We start from the raw sequence: 24498 nt of genomic DNA on the forward strand, positions 1-24498 counted from the left end.
TAAAAACTATTTATCTTATTCAAATTCCAAAATTTATACATATTTAATATTAAAAATTATTTTTCTTTTTCAAATTTCATGAAATCCTTACAATATTTTTCATTTCCAAATCCCATCAAGCATATGTCCAGTCAGAAATTCCATGTTTCCAAAATACTTAAAAATGATATTTATAGTTGCTGTCATTACGAGTTAAAAAGAAGCATTTTTCTAGTTCAACTTCGTCAGTAAATTTATCATGTTCCTATAATGTAACTCTATAATTGAATTGAATACAATCATTATCTTTAATCATGAGAAAAATACGAAGCGAAACAGCAGATAACTTCCAATCCAAAAATTAACTACCACAAAAAGTCTACAAGCCAGTACAGACCCAAGAATCACAACCGTAAAATATGCTTATTCCAGCAACGCGGATAGCGTCGACTTTTGAACTGTGCTAGCTCGGTCCAACTGCATGGCCAATGCTTTGTTCGGGAAAACATTATCGGCCTTCATCCTCTCGCGGAACCCATAAGCTGGAGCCTTGGCTTTTGTGTAAGCCTGAAGAAGTGAATAATATTGTGTGAGCCCTGGCACATACCCAGCCCGTTTCATCTTTAGGAAGAGCTTCTCAGCATTGTGTACGTCACCTTTCTTTGCATACCCATCCATGATCGCGAAATAGGAAGTAAAGAGGGGCCTGCCCCTCTTCTGACTAACAACCTTTTCTAGTATAGAGTCTGCTTTCTCAACTTCTCCAGCTCCAACATAAAGCTTCACGAGAGCATCCCAAGCGAGCGGCCCAATGGTGCAACCAGTTTCTCCCATTCGCTTCACGAGTTCCTTCCCCTTTGCCAGCATCTTATGATTTGCATACACCCTTAGGAGAGCAGAAAAATGCTGTGAGGTGGGTCTCTTGGTTTTTTCCAACATTTTATCAAAAGCTGCTTCAGCATTATCGATTTTCTTGAGCTGTCCCCAAGCTTCAATGGCTGCCACACACTGATCAAAATTTGGATTGGATTCACAAACTTTCCAGATTCTCCCAACTTCGTCCTCCCTTCCAAGGGAAGCATAAATTGGGAGCAACCATCGAGAAACCCATGGATTTTCCTTTATAGCGTCTCCTTCAATTTCTTTCAATATCGTCTCAGCCTTACCTTTTAACCCTGCAGTGACATAGTGTCGTGCAATGGATGCCAAAAGTTGAGTACTAGCTTTCACACCTTCAGCTTTCATGGTCTGAACAACTTGTTCCATTCCAGAAATATCTCTAGACTGCCCTTTCACATCGATCAAAACCTGGTAAGTAAAATGGGATGGCTTGATGTTTTCTTTCTCCATTAACAGTAGAACATCAGCGATTTTCTTCTTATCAGTTTTCTTGTATAGAAGTAGCAACTGATTGCAAGAAAAGCAGGTAATAGGTAATCCTAAACTCTTCATTTTATTGAATAAATCCTCAGTTTTCTTCGTATTCAGCAGATAAACAGAGTTCGCCAGCAGAGTACGATAGACTAATTCACCTCGATAAGAGTCAGGAATCTGCTCAATGTATGTCTCTGCCTTTTGAAGACCGCATACTTTGGCAATTAGATCAACGCGAGAAGCATAATTACTCTCAATGAAATCAATATGCTTAGACGACTCCAGCCATTCTGACAGCTGCAGTGTAGGACAGCAAAAATGAGTGTCATGCTGAATCTTCTCTATTCCAATGAATGCAAATGCATATATGCATCTTTCACGCTTAAGGGTGTAAATCAATCGATCTAATGTTTAAGGTTGTTGAGATCAAAACAAAGAACCTCAAACTTCAGTTCCAGTACACAAGCTTAGCTTGGGTTCACAAAGTCTTTAATAAACATATTTGCAAACTCAGACCACCCAGAAGTTGAGCTCGTGCATACTTTCATGAGCTTTACATATAAAATTAATGATAATTTTCTTTTGTGATGATACATAGAGGTTGAGCTCGAAAATCCTAAGCTCGAGAAGAGTCAGAGCCAGCTATGGTCACCTCATATCCCTACTACAAATGAAGGACCCTTCTTCCCTTTAATATGGAATAATCTACTGTACAACACTATTAGAATGGTGCCACCAAATAATTGTTGCTATTGTTAGATAACAAGATTGCATATAAAGATAAATGTAATGAGTATGATCAAAGTGTAATGAAATATTATAAAAACCACCTGCAAGGCCCTGACAAACAGTCGCCGTTTCCGAAGTTCAATCATGCATAACGAGACATCTGCTTGGGTCACTTTGTTTCCTTCTTTAACCCATTTATCCAAAATCTCGCTTATCGATGAGGGAGTGGATAGGATGACTCTAGTCATTGCTGAAGTAGCTCTCTTTTTGGTAGATTTTGTTTCTCCAACGACAGTCTCACTACGTAAAACCTCCAACTCCTTTTGCAGGTCATCTGCATCTACCTCTTCTGATAGTTCCAACTCAGAGGTTGGCCCATCACTGTTCTCATCACCAGATACAGTTTCTTGAACCAGAACATGAGGAGTTTCGAGATCAGAAAAACCATCTTCCAAGTCATCATCATCCTCTCTACTACACTTTGGACCAGTTTGAGAAGAAAAAGTACGCATTTCTGTATACGACTTAAAAGTAGAAGTGTTGTAGAATCTTACAGTAGATAGAAACCCATCTAATAACTTTTCTTGAGGTTCAGCAAAACCAGAATAACAATTTTCCAAATGTCGAGTTGAGTTTTGTGATGTCACGCAGCAAATTTGAGAGACTCCATAACTTAATCCTCGATTTCTGTAGCAAGAACATATATATCAATAAGATGACCTCGAAAACAATATAACCCATTTTTACCATGCAAAAACTAACATCACAAAAGTTTCCTTAACTGTAACAAACACATAGACAAAATATATTCCACTGTTCTTAAATATTCACAACCACAGTTTCCAGAAGTTCACTAAACATTAAATCCCATCTTTGGGGCCCAACAACGTTTTCTTTAAGAACAAAACAGAGAAGTGGTTCAGATAAAGATGGTTCTTCATTTATATCACTGATTACAGTTATCCAAAGAACAATCCCTAATTGTCTCATTGGCAAAGACACAAACCCTTTGGAATTTACAAATGAGTAAAGTAAATTAAAATTCTGATATGAGTAATAACAAAAGGGTTAAAAGATAATCAACAAGCAACATCTATTTCAGGTTATTCCAAGAATTCCTCATTTCAAAAAGAAACTCTCAATATAAATTCATTTTTCAATTCAATCGTCTCTGTAGATTAACCATAACACGAACACCGGATTAGCCAAAACCATAATCCAAAGACCACAGATCAGAACACAGAATATGACGAATATAATACTGGTGGAAAAACCCCTTTTTTTGTTCAACTGCATTAGCTTAAGAGTATAGAACTTTATCAGATCAATTTGACACCTAATTACTTATTAAGCACTCCACACATAGTTTCTCAGAAAATTGATGAAATACTTGCATTATGGCATGCCACAACATGTCGATAATCTCCTGAGTAAAGAAAGCTAAGAGTTCTTGATTTTTTCCCACAATCACCAAAAGTAAGCTTCTGATATAATTACTCAAAAAGCAGCGCTTCCACAGTCAATGACAAAGAAAAGCTGAAAGCACGCACATACGTATCGCGAAATGTGGGGCTAATGATAATCAATCTCCAGCACATCATCGCCAGTATAGACATAAAAGGAACCCAGAACATTTATCCCAAAAAATAATTTAAAAAGTCTATTCTCTCCGACTTCTTTCACTCACTGACTGAAACACAGATTGCTGCAATGCTTGCAGCTCAAACGCAAAAAACAATTCCCGCACATAACTAGCATAAAGTGCAAGCATGGCAAGAAACAAAAATAAACAAAAATAAGTAGGTAGTTATGACTTTTTCCTTCACTCAAGATTTCAAGTTCCCACGAACAATGAAAGCACAGTACTGTAAAAAAATTAAAAATTTCTGCAATCCCACGCAACAGTGGCGCAGATAAAGAACAATTACTTGAGACAAATAGAAGCTCTGCGGAGTGTCCACATGCCGATTGTCGAATTACTTGATCGATCTCTCAATGTCAGTTCTAGAAATATGAAAGAGTGAGAAAGAACTAGCTAAGTTGAAATGAAGTGCAAGGCCAGAACCCACCGATAAGCCCTAGCTAAAGCCTTCGGGGGGCCGTTTTCCGAAATTACTGGGTACCAATTTCTAATTTCTATTTTCTCCCTTGATATGTTAATAATGTCAAAGTGGTCCCTATAGTTTGTAATATTCTAAAATGACCTAATGAAAATGAAATCACGAAAACTAAGTCCATTATATTAATATGCATTTCTTGGAATAATGGTGAGATCTCACCTAATATAAAGGAAAATCAGGCATTGTTATTACTTATTAAATATATATTAATTTAAAATTTTGGAATATTCTTTAAAAATATAATAAAATTTATTCATTAAATATAGAAAATTGTAAACAAAACTCGTGTGGTACAACGACATAAATATATCTCATTAGATAATAAATACAAACGTGAGTTTAAATTCACGTTAAAAAGAAAAATAGAAGGTTGATAATTAGTATCCACTCCAATTTTTATGAGGTAACATAAACTTTTATAAATAAGAAAATACGTGGAAATATATGTATTATTTAAAATCCTATAATATCACATGTTTGAAGGTTTTTTTTAAAAAAATAAATTATATGTTGAAGTTTTTAATAATATGTATTGATGAGAATTCATAGGATACAATGATATATTTATTTTGAAAAATTATCCAAAAAAATACAAAATTGTTGAAATAATATATTTTAATATGGAAAAAGTAATAGTTGAATATTTGAATGTTGAAAATAAGAGTTGTAAAGTTAGAAATTTGTGTGTGATGATGTAGGTAATGATGTATTTTATTTTTGGATTATATGTAATGAAACTCTATAAATAGATCTCTCATTTGTGAAGAAAATCACAATTGAGTAGAGAGAAAAATATTATAAAGTGTGTTGGTTGGTAAATTTTGAGTGTTTGAGATTTTTAATTTTTACCATAAATTTTTACTTTTTCACAACACGTTATCAGCACGAAGCTCTAAAAGTCCTACATATTATTCCAAGCTTCAAACAGAAGAAAAAGGTAACAAAAGTAATAATATTTATTTTACTGTTATTTATTTATTGTGTATTTATTTAATATACAATATAATGTTATTATTAGAAATAATAAAAATAAATTTTTCATAAACTTGTTATAAATCCTGGGAGGATGTTAAGACGACATCCCACACTCCCGGTAAGGGATACGACAAGTATAAAAGCCTATAAGGTTTTTAAACAAAATAAATTATGACACTCATTATAATATTATGATATGATATACATAATTATTTAAACATGTCTAATATTATATACATCATATTATTACCATAAAATTATACAAATACATACATTTATTTTTTGTACACCAACGGTCATAAACGGTAACAAACGACTAGTTTTTGCCCTATAAATATCATCTCACAAACACATTCAATCACTTCAACTTTCTCTTCTTCTCTAAAAATTATTCATCATCAAATTTTTCGAAGAAAAAAGAAGATGGCTTTTTCAAGGATATTTTTAATTATTTTGGTTATCATACTCACGAGTCTTATATTTATCGGAGAATATCCTCCTCGTGTGTTTTCTTTATTTTTACAAATACTTGTACTTGTTGTTTATCCGTTACTTTGTATTGCATTATTTATTAACTAATAAAATGCATCGTAATTTTTTTTAGTACCACCATGTCAAATTTAACAAAGCTCGAATTTATTGCGCTCGACATCACGGGAAAGAATTATATGCCATGGATTCTAGATGTAGAAATGCATCTTGAGTCATTGGGTCTAAGCGAGACCATTAAAGAAAATGGCATATGCACGTCACAAGAAAAGGCAAGAGCCATGATATTTTTGCGTCGACATCTCGACGATGGATTGAAATGTGAATATCTGACTGAAAAAAATCCCATGGCTTTGTGGAAGGGATTAAAAGAAAGATTTGAACATATAAGGGAAGTTATACTTCCGACCGCCCGGGATGAATGGAACACACTGAGATTCCAAGATTTTAAAAAAGTCAGTGATTACAATTCGGCGATGTATAGAATAATCTCGCAATTAAAATTTTGTGGACATGAGGTCACAGAATCTGAGATGCTTGAAAAAACATTTTCCACATTTCATGCATCAAATATTACTCTACAGTAACAATATAGAGTACGTGGATTTGCGAGATATTCTGAGCTCATCGCCTGTCTTCTTGTGGCGGAAAAGAACAATGAGCTATTAATGAGAAATCATCAGTCCCGACCCACTGGATCAACAGCATTTCCCGAAGTAAATGCTGTAAGTAAAAATGAATTTAAACCTCGGAACCAAAATCAAATTCATAGACAAGATTTTGGTCGAGGTCGAGGTTGAGGTCGAGGTCGTGGACGTGGACGTGGACGTGGAATTGGCCGTGGTCGTGGACGCGGTCGTGGTTTTGAAAATAATAGAGATAGTTATTTTTATAACTCATCTCAAAAGAGCGTCCCAAACCATCCACAGAAAAGGCATCATGAGAATACAAATGTTAACGAAAATCACTCAAAAAGATATGAAAGTTCTTGTTACAGATGTGGTACTCCAGGACATTGGTCCAAAGTTTGTCGAGCCCCTGAGCATCTTTGTAAACTTTATAAAGAATCAATAAAGGGGAAAGAAAAGGATACCAACTTCACTGAACGCAGTGACCGTTTGAGTGATTCAACTCATTTTGATGCTGGTGATTTTATGAATGATTTCTCTAGAAATGATCAACATGTTGGTGGGATAGAAATGAACAATTTTGATGCTACAGATTTTCTCAATGATTTCTCTGAAAATGAACAATTTAATGGTAGAATATAAATGTACAATAATTGATTTTTCATGTATTCATGTAATAATGTTTTATTGTATAATTATGATATGTGTTATATTTACATATGTATTTTCAGTAATTTTATTTCATTGCATATTTTTTTGAAGTTCAAATATGGATAATGCTATGAGCAAAGCTGAAGTTTGCATACCCGATAGTGGTACAACGCACACTATCCTCCGAGATAAAAGATATTTCTTGGAACTAAAACCAACAAAAACAACGGTGAATACAATATCAGGTCCTGTAGACTTGATTAAAGGATGTGGTAAAGCACAATTTTTGTTACCTAATGGTACAAAATTTTTTATCAATGATGCTTTATATTCACCACAATCGAAAAGAAATTTGTTGAGTTTTAATGATATATATTCCCATGGGTATGATACTCAAACAATGAATGAAGGGAATGAGAAATATATGTGTTTTATCACATATAAATCAGGAAAGAAATATGTGATTGAAAAACTATCAATGCTCCCTACTGGATTGCATTATACACATATAAGTCCCATTGAATCAAACATGGTAGTTAATAATTCTTCGATATTAACCAATTGGCATGATCGATTGGGACATCCTGGTTCAACAATGATGCGAAGAATTATAGAAAATACACATGGTCATCCACTGAAAGACCAGAAGATCTTTCAGAATAATAAGTTTCAATGTAAAGCATGTTCTCTTGGAAAACTTATTATAAGACCATCACCAGTCAAAATCCAAACTGAATCACCAATGTTTCTTGAACGTATTCAGGGTGATATTTGTGGACCAATCCATCCACCATGTGGACCATTCAGATACTTTATGGTATTGATTGATGCCTCCAGCAGATGGTCACATGTATGTTTATTGTCAACTCGAAATGTTGCATTTGCAAGATTACTTGCTCAAATAATAAAATTGAGGAATCAGTTTCCCGATTATACAATCAAGAAAATTAGACTTGATAATGCTGGTGAATTTACTTCCCAGACTTTCAATGATTATTGTATGTCTATGAGAATCATTGTTGAGCATCATGTTGCTCATGTACATACACAGAATGGATTGGCTGAATCATTGATTAAACGTCTGCAAATGATTGCTAGACCAATGATTATGAAAACAAAGCTCCCTATTTCTATATGGGGACATGCAATTTTACATGCTGCTTCATTAATTCGCATCAGACCAAGTGCATATCATAAATACTCCCCATTGCAGCTTGCATTTGGTAAAGAACCAGACATTTCTCATCTGAGAATTTTTGGATGTATGGTGTATGTGCCTATTGCACCACCACAACGAAAGAAAATGGGACCTCAAAGAAAAGTTGGAATTTATATCGGTTATGATAGTCCATCAATCATTCGATATCTTGAACCTCAGACAGGAGATGTGTTCACAGCACGTTTTGCTGATTGTCATTTTAATGAGGAAATCTTCCCAATGTTAGGGGGAGAACAAAAACATACCGAAAAAGAAATTACATGGTATGTATCATCATTGTTACATCTGGATCCAAGAACAAAACAATGTGAAAAAGATGTACAACAAATTGTACACTTGCAAAGAATAGCAAATCAAATACCAGATGCATTTGCAGACACAAAAGGGGTAACTAAATCATATATACATGCTGCAAATGCCCCTGCTCGAATTGAAATTCCAAAGAAACAAATGGAAGATACTCATGATGTCATTAAACGCCTGAAGCGTGGAAGGCCAGTCGGTTCCAAGGATAAAAATCCTCGAAAAAGAAAATTCATAGAGAAACACGATGATCACAAAATAAAGAATGATGTTTCTGAAGAAACACATGATGATCACAAAATAGAGAATGATGTTCCTGAAGAAACACATGATGATGCAAATGTTCTGTCAGAACCACAAACTGACGAGAATCATGAAATCTCTATCAATTACATTAATACTGGAAAAATATGGAACCGAAAAGATATAGTTGAAATTGATGATATATTTTCTTATAATGTGGCAATCGACATCATAAATGATAATGAAGATCATGAACCAAAATCTTTTGGTGAATGTAAAAATCGGCAGTACTGGATAAAATGGAAAGAAGCAATCCAGGTTGAATTGGATTCGCTAAATAAACGTAATGTTTTTGGACCTATAGTCCTTACACCTGAAGGTGTAAAACCTGTTGGATACAAATGGGTTTTTATTCGAAAGCGAAATGAGAAAAATGAAATAGTAAGATATAAAGCTCGACTTGTTGCACAAGGTTTTTCTCAAAGGCTTGGAATTGATTATGAAGAAACGTATTCTCCTGTGATGGATGCAATTACGTTTCGGTATTTGATTAGCTTGGCGGTATCTGAAAATTTAGAAATGCGTCTTATGGATGTTGTTACAGCTTACTTATATGGATCACTTGATAGTAATATATATATGAAAATCCCTGAAGGATTTAAGATGCCTGAAGCACAAAGTTCAAAACCCAGGGAATGTTATTCTGTGAAATTACAAAGATCATTATATGGGTTAAAGCAATCAGGTCAAATGTGGTATAATCGACTAAGTGATCACTTGATGAAAAAGGGATATGTAAATAATTCAATATGCCCTTGTGTTTTCATTAAGAAAACAACATCCAGATGCGTAATTATTGCTGTATATGTTGATGATTTAAACATCATTGGAACGAATAAGGAAATTCAAGAAGTTGTGTCATACTTGAAGGAAGAATTTGAAATGAAGGATCTTGGAAAAACCAAGTATTGTCTGGGTTTACAAATTGAACAAAAAGAATGTGGAATGTTTGTTCACCAGACAAATTATACAGAAAAGATCCTTAAACGTTTTAATATGGATAAAGCAAATCCTTTAAGTACTCCAATGGTTGTTAGATCATTAAACATAGAAAAGGATCCATTCCGTCCATGTGAAGATGATGAAGATATTCTTGGTTCAGAAGTACCATATCTAAGTGTCATCGGTGCCCTTATGTACCTTACAAATTGTACAAGGCCTGATATATCTTTTGCTGTGAATCTATTGGCAAGATTTAGCTCATATCCAACAAAGAGACACTGGAACGGAATTAAACATATATTCCGTTATCTACGAGGAACGACAGACTTGGGACTTTTGTATTCAAAAGATGCTAATCCAAGTATAATTGGTTATGCTGATGCTGGATACTTATCTGATCCACACAAGGTACGTTCCCAAACTGGATATGTATTTACTCGTGGAGGCACTGCAATATCTTGGCGTTCACAGAAACAAACGCTCGTAACAACTTCATCAAATCATGTCGAGATTATTGCACTACATGAAGCAAGTCGTGAATGTGTGTGGTTAAAATCAATGACCCAACATTAGGGGTGGGCATAAAACCCGAAAAACCGAAAAAACCGACCGAACCGAATAATTCGGTTTAAATGGTTCGGTTTTATCGGTTTTTCGGTCGGTTATGGTTTTAAAATATATAAAGTTCGGTTTTCGGTTTTAAGCCCCAAAAAAACCGAAAAACCGAACCGGCCATATTTTTGTTAAATATAAGGTTTTTATTTATAATGGGTCATATTATTGTTAAATATAAGTCTTTTTATATATAATGGGCCTATTAAGATTTAGGAACTTAGTATCATTAACCCTCAATTTTTCAATCCGATCGTTTTCTCTTATTTCTCACCACTCATCAGTCGACGTTCTCTTTTTTTCTGTATATATTTCTTTAATATTTCGTAAGATTATTTGTGTTCCATTCGAGCTAATTGACACCTTGTTATCATTCTTATTACTGAATATTCCGTTGGATTCAGGCATTTTCCATGTTTACATGGTTAATTAGTTATATATAGTTATTATATTCGTATGACATGTTTATACACAACACAGGTAATATATATATATATATATATATATATATATATATATATATATATATATATGTATGTATATATATATAAATGATCAAGTCTCACAAATTAAATATTTGAAAAATACTATGATTTAGATTTTAAAGACATAAAGTGACATATAATTTTATCTCTCAACAAATTTTAGCCAACCGTATATAACCGGCCGTAAAAACCGAACCGTATTACAAAAAAACCGAACCGAACCGTAATAAAATGGTTTGGTTTTGGACTAGAAATATTCAAAACCGAAAACCGAAAAACCGAACTGTTTTAGACTAAAACCGAACCAAACCGACCGTTGCCCACCCCTACCCAACATATCCAAATTTCATGCGGATTATCATTCGATGAGAAGCCTGTGATACTATATGAAGATAATGCTGCATGTGTTGCTCAAATGAAAGAAGGATACATAAAAAGCGACAGAACTAAACATATTCCTCCTAAGTTCTTCGCATTCACCAAGGAGCTTGAGAAGAATAAATGTATTGATGTTCGTCACATTCAATCAAGTGAAAACTCATCAGATCTCTTCACAAAGGCACTTCCTACGTCAATATTCAGAAAGCACATATATAATATTGGGATGCGCAATCTACGAAATTTGTGAAGAATTGTTCATGTCAACATCAGGGAGAGTTTACGTGACTGCACTCTTTTTCCCTTACTATGGTTTTTATCCCAATGGGTTTTTCCAAGTAAGGTTTTTAACGAGGCAGTACAAAACACGTAATGAAGACATCATCGTATCATGATCATCATCACAAGGGGGAGTGTTGAAATAATATATTTTAATATGGAAAAAGTAATAGTTGAATATTTGAATGTTGAAAATAAGAGTTGTAAAGTTAGAAATTTGTGTGTGATGATGTAGGTAATGATGTATTTTATTTTTGGATTATATGTAATGAAACTCTATAAATGGATCTCTCATTTGTGAAGAAAATCATAATTGAGTAGAGAGAAAAATATTATAAAATGTGTTGATTGGTAAATTTTGAGTATTTGAGATTTTTACTTTTTACCATAAATTTTTATTTTTTCACAACAAAAATCAATTTTGCTCGAGAAGAATCATTATTGGCCAGCCCGAACTCGTAAACGGGTCGACCCGAATTGATTTTCCAATCATCGATAGATTACAGACGACTAGGAGACGAGAAGTTGGGGGAGGACGATACGAAGGGGAAGAATTGGAGAAAGGGGCTGAACAAAGATCGGCAAGCATATAGGTAATAATTAGCACGATTGCATAATTTTTTGTAGGTATATTAGACAAAATTGGAGAGGGTCGACTTTTGGCTGAAAATGAACGGCGGACCATCGGGTTTCAGTATGTTTCCCCTCCTCGTTTGTTTTTTTGAGCATTTTTTATTCGATTCTTCATAGTTGGTATGATTTATTTTTATTTTTTTTGAAGACAATGCGCCACTGACAAGGACGACGGTGATAGCTACTGTTCTTTTCACAATTATTTTTGGGATCCAAGGTCGTCACAGAAACCTCGCATTGTCTTACCAGGTTTCGATTCGTTTATGGCTTTAGGGTTTTTCCCCCTTTTTAAAGTGCATTCTAAGGTTATCAGCTTAGGTGGGTTTTTTATTTTGAATTTTTTTATGGGTTTACTTGTTGACCTTGTCCATTTTTTGGTATTTTATCCTTACGATTGAACGGCATCTGATTATTGTAGATTATGTACTGCAAAATTTTTATGATATTTTCTTTACTTCTTAGTCATGCTGGAGTCTGGACTGCAGATTTTGGAATTCAGACCCCTCTGATGTTTCGCTGTTATGCACCAAGTAATAATCGGTTTAACTTGGGTCATGTATAATGTCGCTCCAGCTGCCAAAATCACTTTGATATTTCCCTTTTTGAGGCTCATGCTCAGATCTGCACTTTTTAGTTACAGGATTGTACTTATTTAATAAAAGAGAATAGTCTCTAAATATTGTTGCCATGAGGTGTCACTGTTGATTTTTTCTCGTGCAAATTTTTCATAGAACTGATCCGGCTCGTGGAATACCTGTGCACATCCATTCGTGATGCACCTTAAATAAGCGCATCTCAAATCTTCATTTGCTTATTTGTGATATCAAATATTTTGGTGTATGTCTGGTCACGGATACATTCCTAGAGGCCGAAATATTTACCGTGTTAGGGCATTAGAAGCAAGTTGCATTGTTGTGTTCTTGTTACATAATTTCTAGTTATTAATCAGTTTGTCGCTATGCCTGCATATTTTTTGTTGACTTTATTTTTTCCCTCCTGGGGCAGGATATTTTTAAGAAACTTCAAATATGGAAGCTGATAGTTTCGGTTTTTGGCTTCTCATCCACGCCGGAGCTAGTTTTTGGAATTTCTCTGCTGTATTACTTCCGCGTGTTTGAGAGGCAGATAGGATCTAATAAATATTCTGTAAGTTTTTGTTCAAGGTCAAGTTCTATGTAGGAGATATTATTGGTTTATTGAGCTCTCAAGTATCTTAAACAACTTGCAGTCTTGCTGTAAATGTGATTCATTTTACAAATCTTTTAATATGTTATGCTGGAGCAATTTTTTGGCCATTAATTGGTCCATATATTCCAGATTCTACAAATATAATCTTACCAGGGCTAATAATTTATGCATATTAGCGATATTTGGTGCATGGTGTTCATAGATTTTAATATATAAGTGTAATTTCATATACAATATATGCTTTTGTAAAGTGTACTTTTGTTGGGTAGTTTCTGTTTAAATTTGTGTTTGAATTTTTATTTATTTTTTCCTAGTAAAAGTCAAAAAAAAGGAAGGGAAACTTTGGGAAAGAAAATTTGATGTGCTTTAATGACCAAAGTTAGTTATTTATGATTTTATTACCTAATAATATAATATACATATATATAATTATTTTTTAGTAATCTTAAATATTATGAATTGATATGGTATGTTATTAGTTGGAGGAAAGCAATATTTTAGAAAATTGAAGAAAACCAAATCAAAATATCAAAGACAACTATTTGTAAGGGTTATTACAAAGAACAAAGAAAACATGCCAAGAGACCTAGGTAGTTATTTTGTATCATCCTTCCTTAATAATATAGTTATTAATATTGTAAAGATATGAATGATATATCTAAATGTCAAATTAGATAGTTGATCCTTGCTTACTTGTGACTTATGATGATGCATTCAGCTTTCATAGGTTGACTATGTTCAAGCGCAATAGTGATATATTCTCGATGGCCAAGTGTATGTGGGTGAATGATTACTGTTTTCAGTATACACCTTTTAAAATTTTGCCTTGTTAGACTTGGAAGCTTGGTTTTAGCAAAGTGACCTGAACTTCAAATTTTTACCAATAGCCATGGTGTTTACTGTTGTTGGCAAATTCAGATTGGCCACTTTCCATGTCATGTATAGGACTAATGATCAATAATATTGTGGCATTTATGCTTGAAAATTTGTCACTTATCTCTAATATATCGATAGACAGCTTTTATCATTATATTAATAGTTGTCGGCATAGCAGCTGTCATCTTTTCATGAAGATGTTAACTTTTCTCTGTCCATCTTGTCACACAGGTCTTTGTGTTGTTTTCTACTATAGTGTCTTTAGTTCTTGAAGTCATTGCACAATGGCTACTCAAAGGTATGCTGCGGTTCCCTAAAAAATTGGCTCCTTTTTCTCTTTCATTTGGAATATTCAGGGTTTTCCTTTTGTTTATTTCTTTGGCATTATTACATACTCGATTATTTGATTAGCTGGTACTTTACTTCTATTACATAAGTTGTGCATTCAGTATTTCTAAAATTGTTTTTTGTGGTGTCCGTTTTTCTGTCTAGAGAATGTTTTTTGTATGGTTCTGCAATTTATTTTTAATTTAATGAAATGACGGTTTATATGAATTATGTTTCTTTTTTCTTCAGTCTTATTCTAATCCATCGGCTGCTTTTTTTTTCATGGCAGATCCTTCCTTGAATATACTCACGTCAGGACCATATGGCCTTATTTTTTCTTCATTTGTACCTTTCTATTTCGACATTCCAGTGTCAACTCGATTTCGCGTGTTTAGTCTCAACTTTTCTGACAAGACTTTTATATATTTGGCTGGTCTTCAGGTAATTAAACAAATTGTGGATATGGCCTTTGTTTTTGATTTGTTTATTATTATTTTTTGTTTCTTGAGTTGAGGTACTGGTATATTCATTTTATTTTGTTGCCTTTTTCTTTATACTTACTATTTATGCTAAATTTGCTATCTTGCAGCTCCTCTTGTCATCGTGGAAAAGATCTATGCTACCAGGGATCTGTGGTATTCTAGCAGGTTCCTTGTACCGTTCAAATGTGTTCCATACACGTAGAATGAAGGTAGTGCCTAATTTATGCTTTCATTTTATGGCCACTTCAGCTTACATTTTCTTCAAAAATTATTGGCATCCTTGTTCCGTGAAGAACATGTTAAACGGGCTTTCAAAATTTGTAGCATGGTGAAACATAACTATTGACTGGTGTAATATGTTGTTAATGGTGGTTGATTTGAATTTCAGATATGGTTGACAAAATAATATGTAGGTAAGGTCCATTCAAGGTTGATGATTTTAATGAGATGTCTAAGATTGTTCTGTGACTGGTTTTCATTTGCTTAAGATGCATGGCCTTTTCAACTTTACACCTTAACAGGTATTCAAGTTTTTTCATATCTGGTACTATTATGCAACTTGATTTACATTTTAATAATTTTAATAGTTTAATCTATTTCATGGATTCTTTTTATAAACTGTCTGGCAAGTTAAATGTTCAAACATCTCATACCTGACTAGTTCACTGAGAGTAATGCACTGTACTTGCAATTTCTGGGGCTGAATAAATAGGGAACTTAGGCCTCTATATATAATTATTCTCTTTTGTTGTCCTGTGAAATACTTTTAGGCCTTGGCATCAAGTTAGCAAGTCTATACCGAAAGTTCATGTACCAGATGAATCTATGCCTGATTAGCTTCTGCAATTTCCATTTTCAGTTACCAGATTTTGTTGCTTACTTCTTTTCGAGACTCTCTTGGCCATCTATTGGAAACACATCGCCCACGGTATCACCTAGGAACATTCTGGGAAGTGCACCATCGTCCGCTTCTCGCCAGATGCAGGCAAGTATTTTACGATATAAATTTGGATGAATTTCCCTACGTTACACTCTTTACATTGTTTGTCTTGTGCTGAAGACGTTTAACATCAAGCTATAGATGGAAGGATTTGATTTGGATGGAGGAACTTATTAGACAAAAGTATTTGAAACTTGAAACTAAAAAGATGAAGGAACTTATTAGACAGAAGTATTTAAAAAGACGTTAATATAATGGGCGCATTTGAATTTTATTACATTTCTTCATGTAAGAGGTAAAATTTAGAGAGTATGAATTCAAAACTACCCCATATAATAAGCATTCAAACAATTGTGAATTTGAAATGTATAGCTTTGAAGTTATTGATGTCAAATAACTAAGTACAAAAGCAACCTAAATGTCTCAAGTTAACTTTTATCAAGTGCAACACAGTCGCTTTTGTATATATATAAAAAAGAGTCAATTATGAATTCATAGATCTCTTGTTTCTTGTGCATGCGAGTGTATAACCCTGTATAAATGGCTATTCCATGTGGCACACAAAGAATCTAATTCTATTGCGGCTGTTCATACCGTGTTGAGCAACCTTTTTGTTTCTTTGGCTTCAGGGAAATTATCCAGCTCCTGCTCCCGCGTCATCCATGTTGGAACCACCCGAGGACTCCATTGTTACACTGGTTTCAATGGGATTCGAAAGGAACTCAGCAAGGCAAGCTCTAATACGTGCTAGGAACGATGTTAATGCAGCAACCAACATCCTTCTCGACCCACACACAAGTTGAGCAGCCAAGTAGTTTTGACATTAGAAAACTGAAGTCGGTTCAACGTAAAAGATGGATATCCTCTAAACTCGGCTTTGAATTGAGAGGCTCTTTCCAAAGTGTGATCATCTTTCTTGAGAAACTGTCGAGACCCAGCAATTATTTTTTCTCCGTCAGGGTTCGCTGTGGTCTTTTGTTTAGACGATTAAGCATATACTTCTAATGTAGAAACCCGAGGTTGTGTACAGATGCTTGTGATACGCGTTTGTTTAGGTGTTATCGATTCGACTCTGTCCACCAGGCACTTCCAGAGAATGCATGAAAGCATCCATTCAGTCATTTTCCCCTGATTTCTGTCCACCAGAAAACTTCATACTGATTCCTGTCAACGAGATAGAACTTTATTGTCGAGTGACTTGTACGGTTATGACTCCTTGAGTTTTAAAGTAAATAAATCACAACAGCGATGTATAACTTATCATCTTCATGTAAGAAACATAAAATAGTTGTGGCATGTAAATAACAGGTTGGAAAATTTATCACATGTTTTCACACACACCCAAGTAGCTAGTGTAAACCGTCAATATCATTCAAATGTCTGAAAAATTCTGTTACATGTTTTCTGTATAAAAATGATTTTGAGTAGATGAAACTCTCCATTTTAAAAACCTTTTCGCAGGTAATGTGTTATCAAGTGCAAAAGTATAACGGTAAATAACCATTTGCAGCTTTCAGCTATTTCATGGCCTTAAAAAAACGCATTTTGTGATCTTGTCTCATCTGTACAATCCTCAACTCGATGGCAGCAATATTGGAAGAGACAAAATACAAAGAACAGCTTCGATGTAACATAAGAGTGACTATCATAAAAAACTAGCAGCAGAGCTTCTATCGCCAAAACTACAAATTCGCTGCGAAAGACTGCAGCTTCAACAGGTCATCACTTGATCGAGAAGACAAATCTTTCTGAGGCATTTAAGTCATAAGGAGAATAGCCTGCTATCCAAAAAGGACGGTGACTGTATTTTAAACCTTCTGAAATGTACGAGAAGAAACTCCGTGTAGAAGTCTAACGAATCCCAAGAAGCTGAGCTTCCCGTCTGTGTGCCTTATCCAATCCTGCAGAACTACATGAATAGGAACAGATGGACTGAGTCCAAGTTCCTATAAAATACCAGATTAGTGGTTATAAAATTTAGAGAGCAGGCGAAAGAGACACGATAATGAGGATCCTGAACATGTTTTAGCCAATCTAGTATGCCAAGAAAATCTCAAGTCTCTCAAAATCCACACCTTGAGGCTTGAAGGGTAATAAATGATTTTTTTTCACTTTAGTTATTGATACATGCATGTCGTACCCTTCACAATTTCAATAGCGATACAATCCTACTCCGGCTTCATAAGAAATTATAACCTTAAGCACCAGGGTACTTGCATTCTAAGAGCTAGTTTTTGTATTTGGAATCTTCTCTAGCGTTTAGGGCCTAATAAAGAGGATGGAGAGACATACCGTGGGAAGCTCCTCTATCATAATAGGCCGGTTTCCATCTTTCTCAAAGAATTCATAACCATTACGTGCATTTTGCTCCCAGGTGTTCATTCCTTCCAACTGATGAACACTTATTGCAGCAGCACAGAATTCTTCGAAATCCAACTTTCTATATCGAAGAGAACTCACCTACACAACACATGACAAAACTATACTGGTAAGTTATGAATCAAATACTAAAAGAATGTAAAAAAAGAAAGATTTCTAAAACTTTTACCAGGTTTACATAGTCGATGACCCGTGAATCCTTCATTGCATCAGTTGAATACTTTGTTATAGCCTGCAGAGTAATGGATTACATTGCCGAAGAAATAAATTAAAACTAAAAGTTAAAAAAAGAGAGCGAGAATGCTGACAGTTTTGAAACACGTTATGGAGATCAGTCCACTTTTGTTTGGCCCTAATAAAGTGAACTGCTCTCGTAGATAGGCTAACTGTTGTATACTCAAAGTTCTTGCAAGAGCCTGCCAAATGGTGAATCAGATAGTATGAAGAGTATGATGAAAACAAGGGGAGATAATTATCTGAAGACAAATAAAAGAACATTCATAGATTATAATTCTTTTTGGCAACTTCGGCATCAGGGTAGCGAAGGAAGAATCTATATCAAGAGATCCTAAATCAAGAACTGCAGATATCTATGAATTGGGGAAGTTAGTGACTGATAAAGATTTAGTATCAAGGAATATAGCGACTGTCCGGACATGAACGCATGTGACTGATGTAGGCTTAGATGAGAAAACTAATAAAGAGCAAGAACAAGTGACAAAATAAAATCGGATCCATGACCATTTACGATGAACTATAAAAAAAACATTGTGGCATTTCATGGTTCGACGAGAAAAATGCCTTTTAGCGAGCAGAGTGACAGAAGAGACCATCATCCATAGCTGAGATAGGCATCTAGCAAGTACGAAATAACCTTTAGTGAGTTGAGTTGACTTCAGTGTTCTCCTTTACATGATTTGCTTAGTTTGGTTTGGTCTTAACTTTCATTATGTATACAGATTATTAGTTCCTCTTGTTGTAATTCATCACAAGGGAAAGGGAAAAAAGTGATCAGGTAAATGTGTGATATAATGCAATGCAATAGACCAGGTTAAATTCTTCTTCTAGTATCATTCAGTACTTGACAGCTAAGATATGCATACCCTTAAAGCCGCCTTTCTCAGAGAAGATGAGCATATGTAAGCTTTTACAAGCTTATATATTATCATATCCAAAGTGATCTTCACATCTTGATGACCAACCAGCCACGGATGACCTAGGCACAACAATAGTATTAGACTATTAGAGTATTCTACAACTTTCATTGATGAACTCGATGAAAAGGTAAGTTAGAGATATCTATATCATTACATTATTAGATGCAAAATTTTGGTGATCGTGCTGGGCTACAAACCATAAGTTTCATGATCAACCTTATCCAACTACTTACCAAGAGCCTGAGCAGCGGTTAGTCTTTTACGGTAATCTTTGTTCAATAATCCCTTCACAAAATCTACGGCATCGGAAGACAATGAAGGCCATGGAGCTTCATCAAAACTCGGATCAGCCTTTAGAACAGCTCGGAAGATTCCAGATTCTGTTCTCGACCAGAATGGCCTGCTTCCACAGAGAAGAATATAAGCAATGACACCAATACTCCACATATCAGCCTCCGTTCCATACGATCTATGCAAAACTTCAGGTGCCACATAGTAAGCACTTCCAACAATATCATTCAGCCTTTCATCTGCCAAATAATATACACTCACTCACACTGACTTCTATCATAATAAAAGAGGAGACGGAGAGTAAACAAAACCAGACTGAACCTGGCTTTACATAGTCAGAGAGTCCAAAGTCTATGGCCTTCAAAGGGGAATGCTCATCTTTCGAAGTGAAGAGAAAATTCTAGAGCAGCAAGAGATATCAAGGTCATTAGAAAGAAGCCATTTGGCAGTTAACATTTCGATAAGACAGATCATGCTTTGAAAAAATTATGAAAAAGCATTAATTGTACTTGATGAATTCTAGAGAAGGCTATAAAATTTATTAGTATGATCAACGAGTAAATTCAATGGAAAAATGCATGCTTGACAACAGTTTACCAGACTATCAAGATCATTGTCAAAAAAAGAATGAATCTCCCGAGTACTCAAAGGGAGTGGAACAAAACAGTACAATGGCAGATATCTGTAGCATACCTCAGGCTTTAGATCACGGTGAACTACACCTTGAAGATGGCAATATGCAACCACACTTAAAATCTGCACCAACACACTTTTGGCATCGTCTTCTGAGTACTTGCCACCCCTGCTTCAAACAAATGGATCATGACTTGTGAGACTTCAAAGCAAAATAGCCCATAGTGCGGATAGAATAAGAAATTATAAGCATACCTAGAAAGTATGTGATCCAGCAACTCTCCTCCTTTGCACAACCTGAAAATGGAATAAAAGAGTTTTACAGGTGAGAAACATGATCTCTAAATATATTGTTTTGTGTAACATGTTAGATCACTCCATGGATATCCGGATTGCATTATTCAAGCCTCTATTCTTATTTAAGAGTTCCCCCCCACTTGATTCCTTGGATTTCATGATCAGATTTTGTCATATCTTTAGCTGCTAAGGTTGCAAAATTCTATGGTTCAAACTTACTCCATCACGACATAGACATTTTCTTCATCCTCATAAGCATCATAGAATTGCACAAGGTTTTTATGTCCTGTTAGCGCACGTAGTATCTTGATTTCTCTTCTGGCATCCTCTATGGCAATGGCTGTCGCCATCTGCACCAAAATATTATCATATTTCATAATAATAATAGCATGACTAACTTTGCATTTATTGAGCAACAATAAACCAAAAGTGCAGTCAGAACTAAAAATCGTGATATAAGCTTAAAGAAATCAGCAATGTAGCCAATAAACCACAAGATTCCCGTGTAAAATAGTAGATATACCAGCCAAACAATCTAGTAGGGTTAAAATTAGACAAAAACTCAACTTGAAAATTTATAACAATCACAAACTATTAAAACCATTTCTGGCATTCAAATGAAGACCAATCTCATCAACAGCCAGAAACCTAAGCCATAAAATAACTATAAGCTACATACTCGCCCAATGAGATGCTTCAGACACTTCACAATTGATTGTAAGATTCATAATATCTCAATCACACACTGAAGATACAGAAAGCAAGGATATGGTTCACAATAAGCACATTTTTCATATTAAACACAAAAACTAAAACTAAAACTAACAGAGAGATTAAACAAGATCAGTGACAGATGCAATTCACAATAAGAACATTTTTCACTTAAACAACAAAGTACTGTCGACTAAGCAAAACCAATTGCATGATATAAGCTAATAAACAACTGGACCTTCGATTTAGGGATAACTTTAACAGCCACTTCCAGTCCTTTCAAGCTACCCTTCTTTCCCTTAGCTGAACAAGTGTACCCAAAGTGTCCCCTCCCCACTTCTTCACCAAGGTCAAAGTGGCTGGTGAAATTCTTAGAGAACCCAAAATTTTTATCCAACCCAATAATCTCGCACTCACTTCCTTCAGGTATAGTAGCTTCATTCGGCTTTATGGAGCCATGCCTTCGAGCCAGCAAAGCTTTAATGTGCTTAGCTGGCGATGGTGGTGGAAATGGGCGCTTAAGAAAGCGCAGAGGAGTTGAAAGGACACTACCGGAATTAGCAGGGGAATCCTTGTAGGTGCTACGAAATGGACTTGGGCTGTAAAACGGGAACTTGGGTGTCTTCCCAGTAGAGGAATTGAGTACAAGATCATTGTTTTCACCCGAATTTATTGGATTTTCAGACAGATTTTGCGGGGTTTCAATGGGTTTTCCGTGACAGAGTCCCATGAAATCAAGAACCGAACAGCGAAAGGATTCAAGAAAGTAAATATAATAAAGCCAAAAGGAAGTTCGATAATCTTACAACTTGCGATCACAACATACAGTAAAATTTCAATTTCAAACCATTGATCGAAGAGGAGAATTCCAACAAGGTAGGAGGTCGTCGACAGTTGATCCACTATACTAAAACTTTTACAACTTAGGATAACAGTTCAACAAAGACAGTATCTTTAGGCCTTCTCAGCAGAGCCCAGAAGGTGGAACAAGCGAATTTGCAATGATCAATGCAAGATTAACTGATTACAGCTGCATAAATGGGAAGAAAAACATAAGCTATTGGAACCCGAAAAAGCAAGAAACAAGAACAAGAACGGGACCGAGAAAAAGAGCACAAAAGCTAGGAAAGATTCTTAGCAGAGGCTACAAGAAAAGAGAATTGCAGGGGTAAAAGAGAAAGAAACGCCACCACCTTTCTTGTTCTGCTTTTAGTCTTTTACATTCTCCTTTTTTTTCAAAATTTTAATTTTTTTCCCATTTTATGAACAAATTCAATACTTTATTTTCGTTGAATTTGATTTGGATGACTTGTGGAGAAACACAAACGCTCATGTTTTGTTCGAGGCCGTATTATTAAGCATTAACTGACAATAATGGTGGCGGGGTCAGTTTTTTTGGATACTTCCAGCCTGTTCTTTGTTGAGAGAGAGGGAGGGAGACTAGTTTCTTGAATTAACAATTTGTGTGCCATTTGAGCTTTGACCACCTTTCTTGGGGTTTTGAACTTTGAGTCATTCCTTTGGTAATCCTAAAGAAAATTAATATGGATTTATCAGAATCAGTGTTTTAAAAAAGCACGCTTAAACTTGAAGTTCGACAAAAATACCTCGTTTCGAAGAAAAGCAAAAAAGTGGTCAATATGTAGTTTGACCGAATTAAGTATAATTAAGGTGTTTAATTAAACGTGTTTAAGTACAATTAATCGCGTCTGTTTATTTTTACATCTTTTTATTTTGAAAGTATGTCTTTTTTATTTTAAAATAATAAATTAGGTTTATAATTTAGATGCTTATTTTTTAATTTTAATTATGATTAAGCGTGTCTGACAATTTTGAGATTTTTACGTTTTTATAAATATGAGAATTAATGTATGAAACTTAAATTTATCATATTTATGTATTATTTTATCAATTTATTGGTTTGAGATAATTACAATTACACTAAAAATAAAAAATATTTTCACGCTTAAGGTCATGGTAATCTCGCTTAAACTTGAAAAGCTTGGAGCTCGACATCCACGCTTTTTAGAACCTTGATCAGAATACATAGGATGTACTCATGTATAAGTTTCATACAAAGTTTATTTGACATTCATGCATTTCATGATAAACTTTTTTCACATGTTGCATAGATTAAATTTAATCAAGAAATCTATAAGATCGAATCATCTATATGTCGGATTTTTCTTTGTCACACCCAGATAATTTTTCAACTTATGATATGAAATTTTATGTTTAATATAAAAAAACAAAAGACTCAAATTTCATGTATGGATTGTAATGAAAATATTATGAAATTTTTTAAAAACCAAAATATTATCATTTGGTTATTGATTGACATTAACAATTTACGTGCTTGTAAATCATAATCATAAGTTGGAACTATGCAAAAGAGGGGGGATGGGAAAAAGAGCTTTGACTATGCATTTCAATGACAAGAATAAATTAAATTTATTAACTACAAAGACAAAAACTTGTGTGAGATAGTCTCACGGGTCGTATTTTGTCAGACGAATATCTTATTTGGATCATCCATGAATTTTTTTTACTTATTATGCTAAGAGTATTACTTTTTATTGTGAACATCGGTAGAGTTGACACGTCTCACAGATAAAGATTCGTGAGAGAATCTCACAAGAGACCTACTCAAATCAAATACAAAATGTGTAAACCAGACTTTTTATTTGAAGATTGGTGCTTTAAAAATTCATTGTGTTGATCATAAATTTATATTAATAAAATATCATTAAATAATTAAGAATAATTTATAGAAAATGCAATCGAATTTGAGTAATTGCCATAAGTGAGCTTTCAAGGTCGAATGACCTTAGAATTTAAATAACACTTAAGAGAGTATTTACAATCTTTGAAAAAAATGATTTTTCAATTTTTATTTTAAAAACATTTTTTTTTTTGGTGTTTTTAATCCTTAATTTAATTCAAATCGAGAAGCTGGTCTCATTCTTATTCCGATTCTTCGAAATTGATTTTTGTAAATAATTTGAAATATTTCTAAACACTTTTATCCTCGATATTTTTTTACAATCCAAATTTACTATTTACATTTTGACAATACACTATGAAACTATATTTCTAGCAACAATATTTTTTATGTTT

At 34.4% G+C, this 24498-nt stretch overlaps 3 protein-coding genes across 4 annotated transcripts; 1 reads left to right on the forward strand and 2 right to left on the reverse strand.

Annotated features, from left to right (window-relative positions):
* Positions 1 to 263: 263 nt before the first annotated feature.
* Positions 264 to 4181, reverse strand: LOC140818133 (pentatricopeptide repeat-containing protein At1g80270, mitochondrial-like). The gene is made up of 3 exons (XM_073177992.1): positions 4011 to 4181; positions 2184 to 2769; positions 264 to 1650 (listed from the first exon to the last, which is right to left on the reverse strand). Exons 1-3 carry the CDS (start codon positions 4043 to 4045, stop codon positions 403 to 405), a joined length of 1869 nt encoding a protein of 622 aa, XP_073034093.1. The 5' UTR covers positions 4046 to 4181; the 3' UTR covers positions 264 to 402.
* A 7713-nt stretch (positions 4182 to 11894) lies between these two features.
* Positions 11895 to 17239, forward strand: LOC140818112 (rhomboid-like protein 20). The gene is made up of 8 exons (XM_073177966.1): positions 11895 to 12161; positions 12249 to 12349; positions 13106 to 13246; positions 14396 to 14462; positions 14781 to 14932; positions 15081 to 15182; positions 15833 to 15958; positions 16543 to 17239. The coding sequence occupies exons 1-8, from the start codon at positions 12137 to 12139 to the stop codon at positions 16714 to 16716; spliced, it is 888 nt and encodes a 295-aa protein (XP_073034067.1). The 5' UTR covers positions 11895 to 12136; the 3' UTR covers positions 16717 to 17239.
* Positions 17240 to 17589: 350 nt separating this feature from the next.
* On the reverse strand, positions 17590 to 22697 carry LOC140818111 (CDPK-related kinase 1-like). 2 transcript variants are annotated; one of them, XM_073177964.1, is made up of 12 exons: positions 22575 to 22697; positions 21620 to 22411; positions 20890 to 21020; positions 20629 to 20670; positions 20434 to 20542; positions 20062 to 20140; positions 19683 to 19979; positions 19396 to 19508; positions 18601 to 18708; positions 18462 to 18524; positions 18206 to 18373; positions 17590 to 17859 (listed from the first exon to the last, which is right to left on the reverse strand). In XM_073177964.1, exons 2-12 carry the CDS (start codon positions 22109 to 22111, stop codon positions 17722 to 17724), a joined length of 1740 nt encoding a protein of 579 aa, XP_073034065.1. In that variant the 5' UTR covers positions 22112 to 22411; positions 22575 to 22697; the 3' UTR covers positions 17590 to 17721. The 2 variants fall into 2 exon arrangements, with proteins under 2 accessions (XP_073034065.1, XP_073034066.1); XM_073177965.1 differs by lacking the exon at positions 21620 to 22411.
* Between the last annotated feature and the right edge of the window lie 1801 nt (positions 22698 to 24498).

Source organism: Primulina eburnea, chromosome 17 (genome assembly GCF_022965805.1).
Source record: "Primulina eburnea isolate SZY01 chromosome 17, ASM2296580v1, whole genome shotgun sequence".
NCBI lineage: Eukaryota > Viridiplantae > Streptophyta > Magnoliopsida > Lamiales > Gesneriaceae > Primulina > Primulina eburnea.

Excerpts from the sequence above, each read along its gene's own strand:
- LOC140818133 (XM_073177992.1), bottom strand. The coding sequence starts at position 4,045 with ATGTGGACACTCCGCAGAGCTTCTATTTGTCTCAA. Across the intron at positions 2,770-4,010 it reads AGAGCTTCTATTTGTCTCAA|AAATCGAGGATTAAGTTATG; the intron begins GTAATTGTTCTT and ends TTCTTGCTACAG. Across the intron at positions 1,651-2,183 it reads TGTTTGTCAGGGCCTTGCAG|CTGTCAGAATGGCTGGAGTC; the intron begins GTGGTTTTTATA and ends CCTACACTGCAG.
- LOC140818112 (XM_073177966.1), top strand. The coding sequence starts at position 12,137 with ATGAACGGCGGACCATCGGGTTTCA. Across the intron at positions 13,247-14,395 it reads TAGGATCTAATAAATATTCT|GTCTTTGTGTTGTTTTCTAC; the intron begins GTAAGTTTTTGT and ends CTTGTCACACAG. Across the intron at positions 15,959-16,542 it reads CCGCTTCTCGCCAGATGCAG|GGAAATTATCCAGCTCCTGC; the intron begins GCAAGTATTTTA and ends CTTTGGCTTCAG.
- LOC140818111 (XM_073177964.1), bottom strand. The coding sequence starts at position 22,111 with ATGGGACTCTGTCACGGAAAACCCATTGAAACCCCGCAAAATCTGTCT. Across the intron at positions 19,509-19,682 it reads AACCGCTGCTCAGGCTCTTG|GTCATCCGTGGCTGGTTGGT; the intron begins GTAAGTAGTTGG and ends TGTTGTGCCTAG. Across the intron at positions 17,860-18,205 it reads TGATAGAGGAGCTTCCCACG|GAACTTGGACTCAGTCCATC; the intron begins GTATGTCTCTCC and ends GGTATTTTATAG.